Source organism: Halichoerus grypus, chromosome 3 (genome assembly GCF_964656455.1).
Source record: "Halichoerus grypus chromosome 3, mHalGry1.hap1.1, whole genome shotgun sequence".
NCBI lineage: Eukaryota > Metazoa > Chordata > Mammalia > Carnivora > Phocidae > Halichoerus > Halichoerus grypus.
In genome coordinates this window covers 13,444,059-13,465,344 of record NC_135714.1, presented here as the reverse complement: position 1 = coordinate 13,465,344, position 21,286 = coordinate 13,444,059, and the positions used below count along the sequence as shown (strand labels likewise).

General features: G+C 44.3%; 2 protein-coding genes across 4 annotated transcripts in view; one reads left to right on the top strand and one right to left on the bottom strand.

Moving 5' to 3' along the window:
* The window catches only part of FAM184B (family with sequence similarity 184 member B), a 152,333-nt gene extending 145,221 nt beyond the window's left edge, over nucleotides 1-7,112 (top strand). For 2 of the 3 annotated variants that reach the window (XM_036072089.2, XM_078068431.1), the window contains exons 15-18: nucleotides 1,315-1,432; nucleotides 3,042-3,146; nucleotides 4,177-4,376; nucleotides 5,877-7,112. In XM_036072089.2, the coding sequence (XP_035927982.2) occupies nucleotides 1,315-1,432; nucleotides 3,042-3,146; nucleotides 4,177-4,376; nucleotides 5,877-5,970 (517 nt within the window). In that variant the 3' untranslated portion in view covers nucleotides 5,971-7,112. Of the gene's footprint in view, nucleotides 1-1,314; nucleotides 1,433-2,624; nucleotides 2,702-3,041; nucleotides 3,147-4,176; nucleotides 4,377-5,876 lie in introns of those variants that run through there. The other variant, XR_013446295.1, reaches the window with a different exon arrangement.
* A 3,183-nt stretch (nucleotides 7,113-10,295) lies between these two features.
* Nucleotides 10,296-18,146, bottom strand: MED28 (mediator complex subunit 28). The gene is made up of 4 exons (XM_036072097.2): nucleotides 17,947-18,146; nucleotides 14,377-14,443; nucleotides 13,576-13,688; nucleotides 10,296-12,323 (listed from the first exon to the last, which is right to left on the bottom strand). Exons 1-4 carry the CDS (start codon nucleotides 18,094-18,096, stop codon nucleotides 12,126-12,128), a joined length of 528 nt encoding a protein of 175 aa, XP_035927990.1. The 5' UTR covers nucleotides 18,097-18,146; the 3' UTR covers nucleotides 10,296-12,125.
* Between the last annotated feature and the right edge of the window lie 3,140 nt (nucleotides 18,147-21,286).

Genomic DNA, 21,286 nt, shown 5'->3' with positions numbered 1-21,286 from the left:
AGGATCTATGTCTAGGGAGTGGCAAGGGTGGGCCAGGAAGGCCTCTCTAAGGAGGTGACACTTAAGCACGAGCAGGTGGGGGAGTGAGAGAGCCATCTAGAGGAAGAGCATTCCCAGCAGAGACGACGGCAAGTGCGATGGCCCTGGGGCCTGCTTCACATGACTGAACAGCCAGGACTAAGTGAGAGGGTGAGTGGTAGGAATTGAGGGTGGTGGGGTAGCTGGGAGGGATGAAGGAGACCCTGCACTAAACAGGAAGGAGTTTGGATGTGTTCAGAGTACACTGGGAAGCCACTGCAAGGCTTTGAGCAGGAGTGACATGGTCTGATTTATCTTTTAACGGGGTCACTCTGGCTGCTGCGAGAAGAGACTTGTGGGGGGTGGTCAGGGTTAGCAGCAGGGAGACCAGTTGGAAGGCGACAGGTGAAGTCATTTGCCCAAGGTCAAGCAGCACTGAATCTAAATGTCACCTGTCTGACCCTTAGCTTTCGCTCTTTAAAAAGTGTTCTCCACTGTCTCCAATACAAAGCAAATCATCCAAAATCCAGAGTGGAAGGTTTTATGGGCTACCATCTAATGGGCACTTACCATATGCCAGGCTCCCATTATCTCATTGAATCCTCACAACCACCTGGTTTCATGCCCATTTTAAAGAAGAGGGAACTGAAGGTCACAGGGAAAGGCTATGGCCAAGGTCACATAGCTAGAAAAAGGCAGAGTAGGGATCAGATCCCAAGTCACCTCACCCCAAAGTCCTGGCCTCTTATCAGCTACAGTTCATAGGTCACGTGCAGCCGTAACCCTCCCCCCACCATGAGGAGAGTTCTTTCTCTCCAGCTTCATGTTGAAAGGGCTGGGGGTACCAGCTGCCCCGCTGCTCTGCCTGAGACCGGCGCATGCCGCGCTCCATCTCGGCCAGCAGATGGCGCCAGAGCCACGTCGGCATTAGCCTAGTGGTGGCGGCGACAACGCTGAGCTTGAGGGGGGAGCATTATTCGGCGGAGGCCTTTGTCCAGTGACATCCCTGGTTCTTGACGCTTCACTGAGGGCAGCGTTCGTATCATACACAGGCCCCGCAGCTTCGGGGGAAGTGGCAAAGGTCAGACTGGGAGTTGGGGTCCTGGGCTTCACCTGGAGCTCTGCAGCCAACTCAGTGGGTGGCCCCGGGCAAGCTCCCAGGGCCTCGGTTTCCCCTTTCGTGAATAGAGAGATTAGCTGTCCAGGCTACGCTCATGGCAGCATCCCCACCATGTCCACCTGTTTATTGTTGGGTAATGACAGTAAGGAGACTAACTGCATGCTTGTTCCAAACAGACTGACAGATTCTGCAGAGAAGCCAGGGAAGGGGGCGTCCAGACCAGAGGACGTTCAGCTCATAGGCCGTCTGCAGACCCGCCTGAAGGAGAGAGAGGAGATCATCAAGCAGCTCATGGTGAGGCTGTCAGGGCCACCAGGGGGCCCTGCAGAGTTCCTTCCGGAGGGCCATTCACTTTGCACCTGGCCCTGCTCTGGGTACCCACAATTTTAATCCTGATAATCCTAAAACCACCTCCAGAAGATCCTTGATTCCTTTTGTCTATTACCAAAAACAAAAAACATACTCACTAAAAAAATAAATACAGGAAAATAGAGGCAAAAAAAAGCACTCAAGTCCCACAGCGTCTACCTGACGTTGACTGGTTTATTTTTTTTAACCTACGGAATTGGGAAAATCTAGAATGGCTTGCCTTCTGTTTGATTTTTAGTAAATCAATCGAGCCAATTATTGTTTATTGATCTTCCTTTTGCAAAAATGACTACCTGCTTTGCAGTTAGCAAGCCATCCCCTGGACTCCTTAGAAAAGTTTCCTCCCTCTGGTTCTGTATCCAACAGCCACCAAAGCCTGAGGCCATTTCTTTGGAAGCTCCCTCCCTCCATCTACTCCTGCCCATTCACACAGTCCACCCACCTCACATCCCTGGATCCTTCATCCATTGCTTTGGGCACTAACCTGCCTCTCTGTGCTCTCTGGTCTGGTTGAAAGCTGTCTGTATCACCCCAGCTGACCTGGCGGGGACTCCTTCCCCTGCCTTACCTTCAGCCCTGGAGACAGTGGGTCTCGACTCACTCTTGTCCGTGTAGCCCAGGGTGGAAGGGCTAGTTAGCCCCATCGAAGTCCAGCCGCCTCCCCCCACCCGCCCCATCTTGCCTCTACCACTTTAGTCCAAGCCCCTCACACACACCGTAGAGAACCACTGGTCTCCCCACTCACTGGAACCTTGCCCACATGCTGACCTCACATGAACCAGAGCAATCTAGGAAAATATGTCAGATGACAGCACGGCTCTGTTCAGCACCTCCCGTGGCCTCCCATTTTCTCCAAGTAAGATCCACAGTCTTATGGTGGCCTCACACAAATATAGCCCTCTCAGATCTCACTCCCATTCCCACCCCTGCCAGAGCCACTGTTTCATGTCAGTACACTGATGAGACCATCAGGAAAACTTCACCACTAACTGAAAATTAGATACTAAGGAATAGCTTGTTTGCTAAATGTGACAAAAGTATTGTGGTTAGGTTTTGTTTTGTTTTTTTTTTTTAAAGAGTCCTTATCTCTTAGAGATACATATTGATGTTTTTACAGATGAAATTATACAATGACTGGGATTTGCTTTAAAAATAATACAGCAGGAAAGAGAAAAGTGGACACACATAAACAAGGTTGGCCACGTAGTGATTGTACCTGGGGTTTTCTTTCTTTGTCTTACTTTCTGCAGTAGACTCTTTTCAGATGCTAAGAGTACCTGGATATATATATGTATAAAGTGTTTCAAATAAGCTTGCCCTTTCCTATACAAGAGAAGCTGGGGACTCAAAGGCCACAGGAGTAAAGGTGCTTCCTCAAAGCTTCAGTGGACAGCAGCCTGATCCCCACTGACCTCCCCTCCCTCCCCTGGGCTTTCCTTCACTGTCATCTGCCCTCACACGGCCTTTTTCCTTCAGGTCAAACCCGATGCTGTACGGTTAGGCTCATGTAGATTCAGTTGTGTTGTTTTTCCAGGAGGAGAGAAGATTTCACTATGCAGCCTTCCCCAGTGCCATGTCCCATAGGAATCGGTCCTTCTCTTTCAATCCTCACCCAGGATATTTGACCCCTTCCATGAAGGTAAATTGGTTTCCTGGTTTCAAGCATTACACAATCCTGCTGGTTTCATTTTCCTAAAGGTAACTGCAGCTTATTTGTCAGTGGGCTGGCATACATTCAGAGGGATATTCATTGAAAATAAGACTCACAGGAAATAGTCCAAATTAGTAACAAACAGTATTTATATCTGGCTAGGCAGATAATGTGTACTTATAATTTTTATGGGTTTTTGTATTCTCCAAACTTCCTATAAATAAACATGTCACTATTAATAATGGTTATATCTGGGATAGGAAGGAGAGTAAAGAGCAGGAATCTCCCGCTTAACTTTTTATCCTTGCATATATTTTTGGAATTTGTTATAATGAAAATATTCACATCCAAGTCTCTCATCTGCTTTCACAAAATCCTAAAAGTGCTAAAAAATATTTTTTTAATAGTTCAAAGGGCAGTAAACCTAACCTGAACTGATGTGAGCTCATTTATAATTTTTATATATGCCCCTCAGTGCAACAAGATCTAAGTTTCACTCCAGAAATATTAACATATTTGAAGACAATGGGCCCAAGCCCCTACCGGGGAGTTTAGATGGCCTTCTAAAGTCTAAAAAAATTTTTTTGAATTACAAAAACATACATCTATCCCCAGAAGTTGTTGTTAAGATTTTATTTGACGGAGAGAGACACAGCAAGAGAGGGAACACAAGCAGGGGGGAGTGGGAGAGGGAGAAGCAGGCTTCCCGCGGAGCAGGGAGCCCGATGCAGGGCTCGATCCCAGGACCCTGGGATCATGACCTGAGCCGAAGGCAGGCGCTTAACTGAGCCACCCAGGCGCCCCTTCCCAGAAGTTTTTGATAAGAAATTGTAAACCTTTGTGTTTCTTAAAACATAAAGTACACTGGAGAAAAAAATGCTTTAAAAAATAACATCTAAGTATATAAATAAAATTATTGCCTCCTCTCCCTTATGGTTTTGGCTGGGTGGGCCTTTTTACTTTCACAGTGATGTCTCTTTGGGGTGGCACTAACAGGCCTTCCTTTTAATACAAACAGAAAAAGAAGATGGAGGAAGTGCCCAGCCGAGTGGTCAGTGTGCCAAACCTCGCCTCCTACGCCAAGAACTTTCTGAGTGGTGATCTGAGCTCCAGGATCAATGCCCCTCCAATAACTAAATCACCCAGCTTGGACCCAAGCCCCAGCTGTGACCAGCCTTACAAACCCACCCAGTCTCTAGATGTGAAAACTGCCACGAGGTAGGGGGGGGAGCTCTGATTTCCAGTTTCCACCGATAGGAGGGGAATTTGGATCCCTCTCTGGCACCACTTAAGACTCCCGGCATTTGGGCAGATATAAAGAATAGCAAAACCCTGCCTTGGACAAATTACAATCCAGCCAAACAGGAAGGTTGTGTAAGAGGAAGGAAGTATGTCACTCTTTAGAAGCGGTACTATTCTTGGTACCAAATTCCAGAAAGCCTTTTTCCATGGATGATTAGATAAGGGACACTCAGCTGGCCATGTCTGTGTGTGTTAACACAGAAGACGGACTCTCATCATCTGGCCCTGAGGTCTGGATTCAAATTCTGGTCCTTCTTGTTCTTAGCTAGGTGGCCTTAGGCAGATTACTTACCTCTCTGGGTCTCCATTTCCTCACCTCTACAACAAAGATAGTATAGCATCTCCCTCATCAGACTGATGTGGGACTAAAGGACTGAATCCGTGAGACATGCTTAGCACAGGACCTGGTACAGAAGCGTTCAGTAGATTTCCACTATTATTATTAAGGTTATTTCTCAAGATTTATTGTATCATCTTGAGGTTGTAAGACTCTTAATCTGTGGGTTTGGGAGCTCATGCATGGTATCTCAGATACCATCTTACTTTCCCAGAAACCCTTGCAACATGTTTCTCTTTCGGGATCATGAGTTTTCCCTTTATTAGTTCTCCCTCCTATCCAGTCTTCCATTCAGAGGCAATATTTCATATTGTGGGCTTTGAATTTTGCATTTCAGAAAGGGCTCCTTCTAAAAATGTTCCTTTTCCAAAGGCCCGCATCCCCGTGGCTATTGAGAAAAATGGGGAGGCACAGTCCTTTATGAATGTTGAGCTGGACAGAGCCCCTGGCAGTCACCAAATGAGTCCAGCCATTGTTTCACAGCTGTGGAAACGGAGGCCTGGAGCCCTGAGCCCAGCCCTAACTGCCAGAGCCAGCTCCTGACTCTAGCTTCACCTCAGTAGCGCACACCTGTGTGTGAAGCTAGGTTCCCAGTTTACATGAAGCTTCACTAATCAGAAACCGTTCATTCAGGCAGGTATACGTCGTACTTTCTTGCTTACTGTTTCCTCTTTTCAATTTATTAGGCTAATTCCACCATCTTACTGAGATGCTAGAACACATTAGATAGCTTTTAAAGAAGCCAGACATTGTAAGTCTGTGATGATTAACTATTTCATTCCTTAACTTTTTTATGAGGTTTATTATTTGTGCCTGAAATAAAATTACATGATATGCCTCATTAGGTTTTAAGTAAAATTGGAGACCTTGTTTTCAAAATGGGAATCAGATGTTCTCTCCCCATCCGCATCTTTCACAACTTGTTTCCAGCTATGAATGTTGGCCAGTTACATTGTACTGTCTTTCCAAGAGTACAGAAGCAGCTTTCTTTCCCTGAAAGATAGCAGGTCATTAAGTGGTTTGCTGAATAATTTTCAAAACCTTCTAAGAATCCTTTTTGTCTCTTGGCTTGTTTTTAGGACACAAGATGGTGAAACAGCCCAACCCAAAGAAGTCCAACAGAAACAGGGCTCTGCCCACCAGGAATGGTTTACCAAGTATTTTTCTTTCTAAACTGATTCTTGGGATCCATCACAAAGAGGACATTTGAAAAACATTTCTTTTAAAGCAACTGATTGAAGGAATGAACTAAACAACCAACCAACCAAATAACTTGCTTGTGATATGATTTATATATAATAGCCAAAACAAATTTTGGCCTTAATATTTCATACTATTTCATTGTGACACCAGTGCTTAAAAAAAATTCTTGCCATTAAGGTTAAAAAACAAACAAACAAACAAAAAACAGTAACAAAAAAGTGTTATCAAAAGGTACCCATAGGAAAATGTTATTAATGTTGCTGATAACCTTCACATTGTATTTCTAGTATCCAGAAGATTTCATTCCACTTTATGGAATACCAGGCTTTGTGATTTCCATGGTCTCCTCTAAAAGTGGTTCGTTTTTCCTTAGAATGCTAGTCATCTCCACTTGAAAAGTATTTCTATGTAAATGACGTAATTCCAAATTGCACATTCAACCTCAGTAGGAAGAAGAGTAAAACAAAGTTCAAAATACTCATGAAAGCCAATTAAAAAAACGAGGCAAAACTAGGAGTGGACTCTAGGAAACCTTGGCATACTTGGATTGAATGCTTTGACTTCATAGCTCCAGAACATGAAGCAGACTATAGAGGGGATAACACCTACCTCAAAGGGGGCTTTGCAAGAATTAAGCAAAATATTATGAGTAATGATACCAATCATGAATTGGAATTAACCACTGCCAGTATTTTTCTGTGAATAACTGAGCCTCGCCCCATCATACATCTCAGTTTCAATGACTGTAGTTTCAATTTGGTCACTTGTCAAGGTTTCTAGAGTATTCTATGAAGTCAAAGATCTACTGAACCTGTAGTCTTTTGGGCTTGGGCCCTTTGCCTCATGGTGCACTGCTTCCCCACTGCATGGATGCTCAGTACGTTAAAGGGAATCGGGACTGGCCATTCACGGTGCTGACCTGTCAGCCCACACTGAATCGTCTGACCTTCTGACAGAGCAGTGTGATTTGACAAGACTCAATACAATTTGGGCACAATATGTTCTCAGTCCTTCGGTGCTGGCCCCACAGGTGGCCATAAACAGTTGTTTATTCTGTGCACTGTCAAACCCTGCTCTTTGAATAAAACTTTAAACAACTGGGCAATAAAAAATGGCTGTGACTTGTATTATTTTCCCAACGAATGGTGAAATTAGATGAAGACGGAGCTTGGAAATAGAAGTTCACATTAACTTCAATTAGATCATCTTCAAATAAAAAGTAGCTGCTTCCGTACATCATTTTGAGAGAAATGCAATTACAACTCACAATTCAAAGGTAAAATCACTATCTAATCAAAACATATGGCCCTATAATAATTTCTTAAATGACAATACGTTACCAATGTAACATGCCATTTTATTTTCAGTATCACACTTTTAAAAAAAAGATTTTTATTTATTTGAGAGAGGAAGAGAGCGTGAGAGAGCACAAGTGGGGGGGTGGGGCAGGGAGAGAGGGAGAAGCAGGCTCCCCGCTGAGCAAGGAGCCCAAGTCGGGGTTCGATCCCAGGACCAAGGTTCATGACCTGAGCTGAAGGGAGACGCTTAAGCGACTGAGCCACCCAGGGGCCCCAGTATCACATTTTTTTTTTAGTTATCTTGTTTCCTGCTTAAGGTGAGCATTGTAGGATTATGCCTGCATTTTGTGTTTTAAAAATTATGTACAGATAGTTCTGTTTACTGAAACCTTTTTCTAACACTGCAACTCCTGATGACTAGCAAAGTAGCTGCACTTTGTACGACTGTCCTTTAACTCAGCAGGACACCAGCTGCAGGGACAGAATTTTATTGAGACTTTACATCTGTTTGATTTCTTTCTTGGTGCAGGTGAGTGAAAGATGGTTAAATTTCAAGATTCTACCCTGCAATGATTACATCTTTCTTAACTAAATCTGTGCATGCTTCTACCATTTATTTCTTTAGGACATATTCGTTGAGTGGAGTGAAGTAAAGCGTCAAAGGATACATGCTTAAGCTTTCTGACATAACGAGATTATCATCTAGAAAGTTTCTATCAAGTTTACACCTTCACTAGCTGTGACTAAAATCCTACCTCTCCATACCCTACCATACCCTAGGTAATACTGACAAAGAAACTCATTTGAGAGATAAAACATTCTTCCGGTTTTTGTGTACATAATCTGATTCCATCAATCTCTCAAGAGCAAGTGGTCCAGATGTGACGGTGATGGCCTGGGGAGAACAGTGGAGATGAAGAGAAATGAGCTGATTCAGGATTGAGTCAGGGGGAAGAAACAGCAAGATTTGGTGATAAATTTCAGTAGGCCCTATTATGACAGGAGAAAGGGCTAACACTGCTGGAGCGAAACTGGAAAGGAAGATTGCTGTGCTGTAAAGTGTTTCTTAATTAGGGTGGGAAAGAATGAACTCGCCCAAGAAATGGCTGCTATCTTGTACTTCACCCCTTATCAGCTGCTCTAGCATCACGTAACATCCAACACAGTAGTTGCACTTGAGGTTACTTGGTCTCTATACTCATTCTCCAGGATCCATCTGGATTCTGCAAGGGTAAGGCTGGGAAATTAAATGGAGCTTTGTTAGGGACCACTCTCCCTGCATCCTTTAGATTTCTTATAGTAGCACTAATCTCCACCATCACCTTGGGGGTGCATTATTATTATTGTTGTTATTATTTTGAATATTTGAGAGACAGTGCGCACATGTGAGCAGAGGGAGAAAGACAGGGAGGAGGGGGAGGGGGAGAGACAATCTCCAGCAGACTCCCCACTGAGTTCCCACTGAGTGTGGACCCTGATGTGGGGCTCAATCTCACGACCCTGAAATCATGACCTGAGCCAAAATCAAGAGTCAGCCTCTTAACTGACTGAGCTACCCAAGCGCCCGCCCTGCCATATTATTTTTGATCTATTATCTCCTCCTAGCTCAACTGTCTGTTGTGCCCCAGCAGGAGATCATCAAAGATGCCCCAGGCACTCAGGGTGGCTGTTGACTATTTGTTAAGTACCGGTAGTTTGTCATTATTCCTCCAGGGGGGAGTCAAGATGGTGAGGGGATAACCAGCTAACTCCACTGTTCTTGTATACAGTGTTCCCTCTTACCTTCCAGTGTTTGATCCTTGCGCTGGCAATGTTTCCTTCCACTGGGAGGTTTCCCTGAGGCACCACTGGTGGAATCTTCAGCACCTGGGCCACTGGTAACTGTACCACCACGGGTCTTTTTTTTTTTTTTTAAAGATTTATTTATTTATTTATTTGAGAGAGAGAGAATGAGAGAGCAAGCACATGAGAGGGGGGAGGGTCAGAGGGAGAAGCAGACTCCCTGCCGAGCAGGGAGCCCGATGCGGGACTCGATCCAGGGACTCCAGGATCATGACCTGAGCCGAAGGCAGTCGCTTAACCAACTGAGCCACCCAGGCGCCCCCACCACGGGTCTTTTTGGCCAGTCGGACAGTACATGAGCCAGTCCCCAAACCCCATCCTACTGCCGGCTCTCTCAGACCACGTCCACTAACATCCATGTCAGTCAGGTCCTCCAGGAGCTGTATCCCAAGACACACTTAAAATTACAAGACATTAACTGGAGATCTCTGGGAACCCTGCGGCAGAGCCCCGAAGGCGGAGCTTTGGTAACTGTACTCCCCCCATAGTGACTCTCTTGAAGGGAGAACTGAGCAGCACTCCACTACAGCCTCCAGGGCCCCAGGACCAAACACTCAGAAATGTTCATATTGAGAAGCTGGGTAAAAAAGGAAAGATGAATCAAAGAGAATGAATTCAAGTAAAAAAGATGAAGTATCCATTCAACTTAGCACCAGCAAAGTGGCTAGTAACCATAACAGCACAGTGATGGTAGTGGGGGGGGCAGCCTGGAGGAGAAGGAAGGGAGAGGAGACACGCTGGAGACTGTGAACGAGGGGCCGGGAGACAGGGCAGCAGCTCAAGCGCCGAGGGAAATGCTGAAGTTGGGAGATGAAGAACCCTGTGAGCTGGTGGGAGTGATCCCGTAGACAGGCGATGCCGGGGACGACCACCACCCAAGGATTAAGCCTAAAGAAGGCAACTGACCTGGGACCCCGGACACTGGTGGAAAGGCTGGTCTGACACAAGGTAGGCACTTCGGGAGATGGAACAGCAAGGAAAAAAAGGATACCCTGAAGAGGTGGGTAGGTTTGTCATTCTGGGAGTGGAAAAGTAAGGGAAATCCCAGCTGATGGTTTCTTATTTTTTCACTGAAGGAGACAGCAGCTCAGAGGGTTTTCTATGTTCATCAACAATTAAGAGGTCATTAAAAGGAAAAAGATATTTACAAACAGGTAAGACTGAAAAACTGCTATTTATTTGACAGAAAACTTTTGAAAAAATAAATGGCAGTAATTGGTACTTACATGAATTCAAAATATTTTCACTGAGCACCAAACAAAATAGTTCCCAATCTTTTCAGTAAGAACCTCTATTACTGCAAGACTGCCTAAAACTTAATCCCGCCAATCAGAGCTTCTAATTGGTATGAGGTGGCCAGGTTAACAACCTTGAAGTCATACTTTTAAAAGCTTTGTTTAATCTGTACTGAGGGGTTGGCCCCAGGCTGGGTACCCCACACACATGCACACAAACAAAAATGAGCAGTAAGTATTATGCATAAAAGATAAATAATATGTGGTCACTGTACATTCAGAGGGGAACAATGCCTCCTTCTCATGAGGGGCAGAGAGACCGATACAAATCACTAACCCCCAGGGAGAATCAAGCAAGGCTGGCAAAGAGAGGGGAAGTCCTGTGTCCTCAGGGTGCAGCAGAGAAAGCGTGCAGAGACTTCAGGGACCAGGTGGCATCCAGGTCAAACAACCATGAATGGATGATGTCAATGTTATGGAGGGAGGAGCCTTCAAGGCTGAAGAAAACAAAACAAGTCAGGACACCTGACTTGCGGAAGTACTGCCTATTTAGAAAACAATAGAGCATTTGTTTTGGGTTAGGAGATGTAATCTGATAAGAGACTGGTAAACAAGAGAGAAAGGAAAATCTCACCTAGGGAGCACCACACGCAATGCCCTTCTGCACTTCTCAAGGGCCGCTCAACAGAGAATCTCATTGGCCCGTGTAACCAACAAGAGGGTAAAATGTCTTCCCCCAAAAGCTGAGGCTCCCATGATTTTTGAGGATGGGGAGTTTGCTGAGGGTCACCCTGCAGCCCACTCCCCACCCAGAGGCCCCAGTCCCTTGGAATCAACTATTCATTAGCAAGAATCATCCTTAATGAAAATTCTGCTACAAAAAACCAGAAACAAAAACGACACAAGCAAACAAAACTCAAAATGAAAAGAGATGATCATGGCAAGCTTTAACTTCTCATACTGCACGTACGCAAGTGCCATTCTGAAAACAAGGTCTATCCCCTTCCTTACGCTGATTCATCACTGCAGAACGTAACAAAACTTAGCTTATCACTGCTCTTACTACACACCTCCGCTCCAAAAAGTGAAAAACCACCACACAAAATATAAGCTTAGCCCAAATAAAAGTCAAAATCAACGTAAGGATCCTACTATATTATTCCTACACTAACTTAGGATATTATAATCCTTTCAACCTATTTACAAAATATCCTCATTCTAAGAGCTCCGGATGCATTACAAACATCACTGTATTAGATTCTTCTTCTTGAAGTAATTTAAAGTTTTGAAACATGCAAATTTACCTATTTTCTGCACTACCACCTAGGGATAATTGTCATAAAAGGCCTACAACCAAACTCCTCATCCTCTGATTCTCAGATCAGATCATATAAGCTAATCTAAAACTGGAACACAAAGAGATTAAGTCATACAAAAACAAAAAAAAAAATACAAACAGAAAAAAGAAACATGAAAAGGAAATCTGTAAGTAGCATCACACTACCAGTCTAAACTTTGCTAAAGACAGGAAAATTTACTCGATTTACCAAAACTATATAGGCATTTTATAAAGTACTCAAGACATAACGCTTATAAAAATAAGGGGAGAATTTTAGGTGAGATCATCAACAAAAATCATCATTCTTTGGCAAAGAGTTCTTCCAAAATGTCATGTCCACAAGAAGTGATGTTTGTCAAAACCGTGTTTAGACTGACTCACACACCAGATCACCTTCAGGCCAGCTCTGACTCAGGTTTGCTTCATTGGTGCAGGGATATTAGCAGATGCCTGCTCGAGGTAGGCCAAGGAGCCCTGAGGGATTTCGGCTGGCTTTTTGTGCTGGACGTTGATGTCTTCCAGCACCTGCTGCCAATGTCTCAGTTTTGTCAAGTGCTTCTGGACCAGAGCATCTTTCCGCTGTAATTCATTTCTTAGTTCTGAGACATCCTGCAAATGAGGACAACGAAGTAAGAGCAAGTTCATGAAAAGTGAAAATAGTTTCTGATTTGGTCAGAGCTTTAAGAAGTAAATTCAAAACAAGAGAATCAATTAAACCATTGTATGCCCATTACCCTGCTTGGCTCCACTATCTGAACAACCCACAGCAATTCCTCCAATGGAAGATGCCTAACACTGGGAGTTTTTCTTTTTCACTTTCTTTTAATAAGTAATACAGATGTTCCAATATTCTAAAGTACCAAGGGCAGCCAAAGAAAATCAGTCTCTTTCCCATCCTGGTCCCCAGGCACCCTCTGTCCAAAGGCTATTGCTGAGAATCTAAAACACTGAGAATCAAATATATGCTAACAACCGTTTAAAGAGTCCAAAACCACTGTTCTATCAGTTCAGGATGAAGTGTTAAAATCTCATATTCAAGCGCTTTTTAAATGAATACCAGCATTATAGTTCTTTATTAAGGCCTGGCCTTGAACATACCTATGTTCTTACTCAAGTGTTCTGACATGATATGATCTGACAATGATAAACTGTAAAATATCATCTTACCCTTCACGTTCTCAACAGCTGATATCAATGAATAAAAAGAATGTTTTCAATTAATTGGGAGTAGTTACTTCAAAAGGTACCAAAAACAATCATTTCAATTTATTGTTCCTCATCAGGGGCATCACAGGTCTCTTGGGCAAGATGATTCTTCTCCCTTCCACAATGCACTCGGCAGGCTTTGGCCCAACAAACTAAATGCCAATAAAGCTTTCCAGTCATTGTGGCAACCTCAACACATTTCCAAATGCCCCAGTTTCAAACAACTGAGATAAATGAAATCCTGAGTCTCAAGGAACCTGGACAGAACATTTAATTTTTGATTCCTTGAACAAAACTTGAGCCCTTCCTGTGTCTAGGGCAGCCGGGGATACACACAGCTCACAATTTTTGTCCAAACTGAGCTTGCTGTCTACATTAATGGCTTCTCCACCTTTTTCAAGCAGCAGAGCCTTTCATTTTCCATGAAACCCAGCAAATGAAACTGCTCTGTTTGAAGCCCATCTTCCCGCCCCCCCACCCCTGGCTCCATTACCTGCCCAGCTTGTCATCAACACTGACAACTAGCAACATTTGTATTCAATCTATAAAGCCCTACTGTAACTCGTGGGAAAAGGATGTATCTCATTTAAAGCACATATGGAATCCTGACAACATGTGCTCTTCCTAAAAGTTGAGGAGAAATGTGAGTTCATACCTCTTTGATAACTTGCTCTGGTTTCTGGACAGATAACTGCAATCTTTTTTGTAGGAAAAAACATTCCGTCTGTCTCGCAATATCCAGAAATTTCTGGATACACTGATCAACACCTTATTTAAAAAAAGACCAAAATATTAAGAAAAACACTAGACACATGTATCTCCCTCATAAATGAACAGTCAAAATATCAAAATGGCATCTTCCCATAGATGTAATCTGGAATTTTAATTCTGGTCACAGCAGTGATACTGACTCCCAACCCCCATGTATTAACCAACATTAAATGGCACATAATTTGTGCTTTTATGAGGTGAATGATACCTCATTACAACACAAAAGTTCTTCTGAAGAGAGACAATCCATCCAGAGATCCAGCAATTAGCATCATGACTTCCAGTTAAAATGTAACATGTAAAATATAGTACAAAAAAGTCAGAAACACTGGCTGCCTCTGGGGACAGAACTTGGGTGAAGTCAGGGAAGCACAAGAGACTTTTCTCTGTAACACCTTCAAAAAATAATCAAAACTTAACTTTTTTGAAAAAAGCAGTATGCATTGTTGGTTGTCACCGTCCTACACCAAAATGGAAAGCTCATTTTAAGTGGTTCATTATGAGGGACATGTCAATTAATAAACTGAACAAAGAACCAGTAGTATATAGAAATGACTGCATAAATCTTATTCTCTGGCAAAGTTCTCTTAGGATACAAATAGAACTGAAACACGTCGAGTATAAATTCAGCAATTAGGAATCGTGCTGAAGGTAAGAACATAATCTACAAAGAGTAAATTCTTACCAGTCCTAATTTCTTCCTGATCCGTGCCATTGACGTAGTCCTGACTCACAAGAGAAGCAAAGCAAGCCTGTGTGACCCAAACATATAAGAAAAAACATGTCATTCACATGTCAAAAATCTTACTTCAGAGTAAGAAACAACTTCTCTTGAAGTCATTCAATGAGTTTATAGAGTCTGGGTTTGCACATCAGCTGACAAGATATCCTCCTGCTAATGAAGGAACTTAGTACACTGAATCCATCAGACCCTCCGAGGGAGAGCCTGCAAATGAGGCTGCTGGTATACGCAAGCACCACCACCTAGTCCCGACTCCTGCCACTCACCCCTTTCCCCACGGTCCCTTTCCACACCAGAGCCTGGGCCCCTGTTCCAGCCCCACTTACAGCCCCTCCCTCTGATGCTTACATGAACTGTATTACCACTGTGTCAGGACTCGGGTTAAATCATCATCTCCTCAGAGAGGCCATCTCTCTCTACTCTTGAAATGGCGCCCCTCCTGCTCACTATCCTCAAGCCCAGCTTTACTGTTTTTCACACAGTTAACTGACATCATTCCATTCTTTTAGTCCATTATTAGTTGGTTCCCACCAGCAGGTAGGAATTTTGCATGTCTTGTTCACTACACTCCTAGTGCAAGAAGACTGCTTGGCACTGCTTGGCTCACTAAATAGGTTAATGACTGACAGGACAACCTAAGGGAACAAGCTTGCTGTCACATGGATAAACAAGGCCCAAAGAGACAGTTTCTCTAAAGAAGCACCGATCTAGATGAATACGTAATTCAGCAACGGAGTTCTGTGCACAGGAAACTGTCAGAAAATGCACAAAGAAGGCCTATCACTGGGTAGTGGGGTCAAAAAGAGAATGGGATGGGCGCTGGAGAGGGGAGCAGTGGTCAGAAAGGAAGCCTCAAACCTCAGGAGAGCAGAGCCTCACCAGCAGTAAGTAAACTACACTTGGTGTGAGGTAGGCATATCTGAGCCCAAATTTAGGCCATCAACCAGATGTGAGGGCCCTTTGGGAAGCAATAAATTGTGCTGTTAGCAGTTTCCCCCATCTGATTTATACAGAAAAATCACAGGACTCCTCCTGGGGAATCCCTGTAACAGCTCAAGAAATCAGAAAAACAAATTGCCCATTCTGTGTATTACTTGGAAAGACGACTCCTGTTGGACCTAGGATATGAATAGGGCACACCTGCTCTGTGGAACCTGTGGGTACTGGAGAACATCCCACCCAGGAGGCCAACCAGGCAAACCCGTCAACAAAGGTGGAGCTGCTCCCCCACAGAGAGCAGGGCCACCAGACCCAGTGAGAGGAAATCTGAGCTCAGGAATTTCAGTTCCCTCTTACCTCTTAAAAAAAAAAAAAAAAAAAGGATATTACACACACAGGTCTTTATAGATAGTCGGGCAGTTGTATAGAGAAGAAAATATGTGGTGGTCTATAAAAAGAATATGCTTTTTTAGAAGTATGTGTAGGATGGAACCTTTGACTGGACAGTAGGGAAGCCCAAGTCCTAGTCCTCATTTGCACAAACTGAGGGTCTGGCTTTGGGCAAGTAATTTCTCCTCTGAGCCTGTTTCTCCATCCGTAAAAGGAGAGGATGGTCTCCAAGGTTCCCTCCCACAACAAGAGGGCATGATCTCAATAAACTCATTCCATTAAAGAGCATTTACTGAGCAACTAGAATGAGAAAGCCAGAGACCTCAAGGGACAGCACCCTTTAAATAGAATATGAAATGAAAAGTGGGCACGCAGGTGCCACGGGCCGCTGGAGGCTCTGAACTAGAAGCCCACACAGACCACAGGGAAATTAAAATGTGGCCTTTGAGATGAGTCTTGAGAAGACTAGATGGGTGATCACAAAGCAGCAGAGGGAGGGCCAGGTAGCAACTCTCTCTCCTTCTTACCTGGCTTTGTCCAAACGCCCTTTTGGGTTTCGTATTCTCTGGGAAGCGCCTTTGGCAGCCAGGCTCATGTGTGCTCCCAGAGTTCCCTGGGTTTTCTTCTACCAGAGCAGTGATCACACAACACGGCAACTGCCTGCTATTTATGTTTCTTCTACCCAACTGTCATGAATTCCTTGAGGGCAAGGACTGTTTTCTCTGTATTCTTACCACCGAAGACAGGGACTGACACACAACAGGCTCTGTCACTGTTCGACAAATACACATCAAGCACTTGCTATCTGCTACCACTGTATTAGCACTGACGGGGGAATGAGGGAGAGACGGCCTCTGACTTCAGGGGCCTGGTCTGGTGGTAAGTCCTACAAAAGGCACCAGGGGTGGATCCACTAAGGAACTGATGCACAAGTTGGGGGAGGGGACGGAAACGCAGAGACAAAACAAACAGCACATGGAGAAAAAGTCTTCTGTGGCCAGAGTAAAAGGAAACTGCAATGGAGCAGAGAGCCAAATATGCAGAGCTAGGAATACCACAGTAAACTTTCTGGCTCTATCTCCAAGAGTGACAGGTAGCCACTAAAGGGTTTTAAGCATTAGGGCGCTGGTGTTGGCTCTGGCCAAGACTTCCACAGGGCCAGTCTTTCAGCAAGCACTCATGACTGACCGCCACCTCACCTCAATGCTAAATGCTGCTCTAAAGCCTACCAAACCCTCTCCTTTATGGCTTGGCACCACTGCAAAGGCGGCTCATCCTCCTCCCCAATAAATTTTGATGTCCTTTAAAATCAGTTATCTCCCAAGTTTTTGAATGTACACTCCCCAAGAAATGCATTTTTCCCATGCAGCCCCAATAACACATTCATTTACAAACTACATTCACGCTCTACTCTGCTACTATATAGAGTATAAAATTCACATGACTTAAAATGTGGAAAAGGTAGCTGCAATTATAAGTTATTTTATTTCCACACAATAATGGCTCGTCTTCCACTCTAGAGATCACTGAAAGCCATCTTATTTTTAAGCACCTATTTTTACCTCTCCTTTGTCTACTACCACTCCCCATTTTCCTTGCTAGAGGGGTTAACTTCTTGGGTAGAACTCAGAGTATGGGTCATCCCTGCCTCCCTTGCCCCTCCAGCTTTCCTTCCTCCCTCTCTCCTAGTACCAAGTTTCACACAGTAACTTTCACGTAAGTCCATTTCATCTCCAAGAGTTCATTAGTTTGGGGCGATCTAAGGGTGGAGCCCAGCGGAAAGGATACAGGCCGTAGCAGTGTGACGTTACCCGTCGTAGATGAATCAGTTTTAAACACGCAAGAATGCGGGGAAGAGCGCTCGGGGATGGCCCCCCAAAAAAGATGGAACGGGAACAACCAACTAGGAACCTAGAAGGGTCCTGAGACTAGGGATGGGCAAACTTCAAGTCCACGTGCTTCCAGAAACATAAAGTTTACGTCTCCGCCAGCAGACCTGAACAGAATTCCGGCCACCACTCAACGTGGAGACGAAAGCAAGTGACTTCCGTTCTCTGAGCCTGTTCCCTTCCCCTATTTGCAAGCCTGATGTGGGCATCGCTGAAAGAGACAACTGCCCAGGCGCAGCTTACGTTTCAGGAAAGAAGGTAGGCTGGCAACACGGACGCCCCAGTCTCACCTTACCTCAAAAGATGACTCCAACTCGTCCACCAAGGTACTGTTAGAAGTTCTCGGAGGGCCTGGCGCGGCCTGAAGAAGCGAAGCTTGGCCCCTGGAGTCCCCGGGGTGTCCAGGTGGCTGCCCGGAGAACATACCTCCCAGCGGAGCCGCCATTTCTGGAATGGCGCGCAAGAGGCCCGCTGCGGCTGCGCAGGAGCTGGCGCGCGCAGCTCACGTGGCACGCCTAGTCATGTGACATTGCGGGCCGCCGCAGGCGTCCATTGGGCTCCAGGGAAACCGCGGGTTTGAGAGCCTTGTTTTGTCCTTTGCTGCCGGTAGGCGGCCAGGCTTTTCTTTTTATTTTCCTAACTTAAGCATTAAAGGCTTTGACAGGATTTGACGCTGTTGCGGGGAGTGGAGAATCAGTAACTACGGTGGAGCTAGCCCTTCTCTGGGAGTCGGGGTACTCCTGTGCAAGGCCCGCCTTTGCCTTTAAGATTTGGAGTGATTTTGGCCAAGGCTTTCTCTCTCCGGGCTCAGGTTTACCGTTGGTAGGAGGGAGGCACCCGTTCATTCCACAGTTACTGAGCGCTTTCTGTGCACCAGTGACTAGTCACTGTGGATATAACGAGAACAAACTGGCAAAGCTACCCTTAAGTTCTCTGTGCGGAGAGGCGGGTAGCAAAAACACTAACGTTGTTAAGCCTCCCTGTCTGTGTGCCTGGCACTGTTCGCCTTGGGTATTTATGGTTGCATTAAAGCCACTATGCGGTCTTTCAGTAACTTCCTTTTAGCATTTATTTATTTTTTCAGAAGCTAAGGTTTCTTTTCCCATTGTTTTTAATTTTAAAGTTATCCAGCACATTGATTGAGCCTTCCGTGTCCTAGGCTGTATTTAATCTGGGGTTTTAACAGTCACCCCAAGTCTCTGTTCATGTTTACTGTTTCTGTGGGAGACACACACACAGAGCAATATCTAGTAGAGATAAGTGCTAAGAAGAAAAATGAAACCCAGTAAGGTGATGATGGCTAGTGATGGATTTGAGATGGGTAGCTGAAGTCCTCTCAAAGAGATCTGTGCTGGAGTGACTGGAATGAAAATGTAACCAGAAAACTTTTCTAGATTGGGGGGTGGGGGTGGGGTGAGGGGTGTTGAAGAGGGAACCTGCCTGGCATATTTAAGGAACCACAGAAAGGCCAGGAGGGATGGAGTGAGGGAGGCAGAGCAGAAGTAGCCAGAAAAAGCAGAGGCTCCCCTTTGCCCATCAGGTCTCAGATCAAAACTCCTCTTCCCCGTGTCAATCTAAATTAGCTCCACACTCCCAGCCACTTCACCCTGTTTAATTTTCTTTACAGCACTTAAGTATTACATGAAATTACCTTGTTCATTTGTCTTCCTTGACAAAATCACCTGACACACATGCACCAACAGGAATGCAGGCTCCATGAGATCGGGGCCTGCCTGTCTTATTCACCTGCATTCTCAACACCCAAAACTGCCAGGCATAATTGTTGAACAAAAATATAATGCATAAGGGAACTAGTGGACTCCAGCAGTTCTCAACTGTTTTGGGTCTTAGGACCCCTTTACATTCCCAAAATATTACTGAGTGCTACAAACATTTTTGTACTACAAACATGTATGGGTTGTGTCGGTATTTATTCAATTAAAACTTGGAATAGGTAAAATATGTATTAAAACTGAGAATTTAAAAATACATATATTTAAAAATAAGCCAGTTAATGTTAGCATCAATATTTTAATATTTATCTTTTATAAAACCAAAAAAAAAAAGTCAGAAGAGTTGGAGTCACTTTGTTTGCAAAAATAGAAGACTAACGCTTCTCACCCTCATGTAGTCTTCAATCCCAGTGGCCATCTGGGACTGCAAGAGAGCCTTGAGGCTGGGTGGTGATATACATTTCCCAGCCTGGATTTTTGATGACCATGGGGCTGCTTCAGTTTTGGTTTCTCTACTTCAGCTACCTCTTAACACTATTGTATTCTGAACCACTACTGTTTTGGATTTGGTGCTTGCCATAGCCATGCCTGGTCCTCACGGATAGACATGGGTAATACCGCCTGCCTCTGAGCGTGGTTGAGATCAGTCAAGGGTTTGTGTAATACCTGGCAGCCAAATGTACCTGCAATGACAACTAAATTTCATCTCAGTCAGATTAGATAAGCACATGAATCCAGGGCTAAGTCATGCCTTTTGGATCCCACACTCTGGTAAACACAGGAGTTCTGCTGTTCCTCTGTTTATAAAAAGCATTTGATAGAAAGCATTTGATCAAATCCCTGCTTCGCCTTCTGAGTCACTGAGAAGAAATCTTATTCCAGTTTCCCTTCACAAGCCTCCTCTCCATCTTCCCTGACAAAGGAGCTTCTGGACATGGATACCCAGAGGAACCTGTTTACTCACTATTCCTGCCTGATTTTCTTTAATTCTAACAAATAACACAAATATGCATGCCCATATCCATTCCCTCCCTATAAACCACTTGAGACACATAACATCCTCTTATATGTCAAATTTTTAAAATATTAAAAATAGGGGTGCCTGGGTGGCTTAGTCGGTTAGGTGAGCAACTCTTGATTTCGTCTCAGGTCATGATATCAGGGTTGTGAGACTGAACCCTGTATCAGGCTCCGTGCTCGGGGGGGGGAGTCTGCTTGAGATTGAGATTCTCTCTCCGTCCCTCTGCCCGTGCCCCCTGCACACTCTCTCTCTAAAATAAATAAACCTTTAAAAAGTAATAAAATATTAAAAATATCTCCAATGAACAGGTTTCTTGTCAAATGTTCAGTCCTAAAAAAAGAAAAAAGTATAGATAGATCCAACTCAGGGGTAATTTGTTCACCTAGATAGAAAAGAAAGAGGAGAGCTTTGTCCTAAATCTGCGTAAGTAGAATTTTGTTGATTGGTTGTAGTCCCAGGTGGTAAGCAAATACTTTACCTATGAACAGTCTCTTTTATTGGTCTTATTCCTTAACTCAAATATATTCCACATCCACTCAAGTCACTGAACTGACAGAAAGCATTACAGTGTAACAATTAAGAAGCCAGCTCTGGAGGCAGGCTCCCTCCTGTTTAAATCTCTGCTCTCCCACTTAGTAGCTTGGTGACATTGTTGACATGTTCTTAACCCTCTCTCTGGTGCCTGTTTTCCCCATCTGTTAACATGGGGATAATAGCACCTACCTCACCAACTGATAAACTCATCACTGAGTGCCCTAAAGTGATTATTAACATTGAGAAAATACTGTACCATCTTACTTAGTTCACCTAACAGCCAAAAGAGACAAGTTATGCTATTACTAGGTGTACAGTAATACAGAATACCAGAGCCACACCAGAAA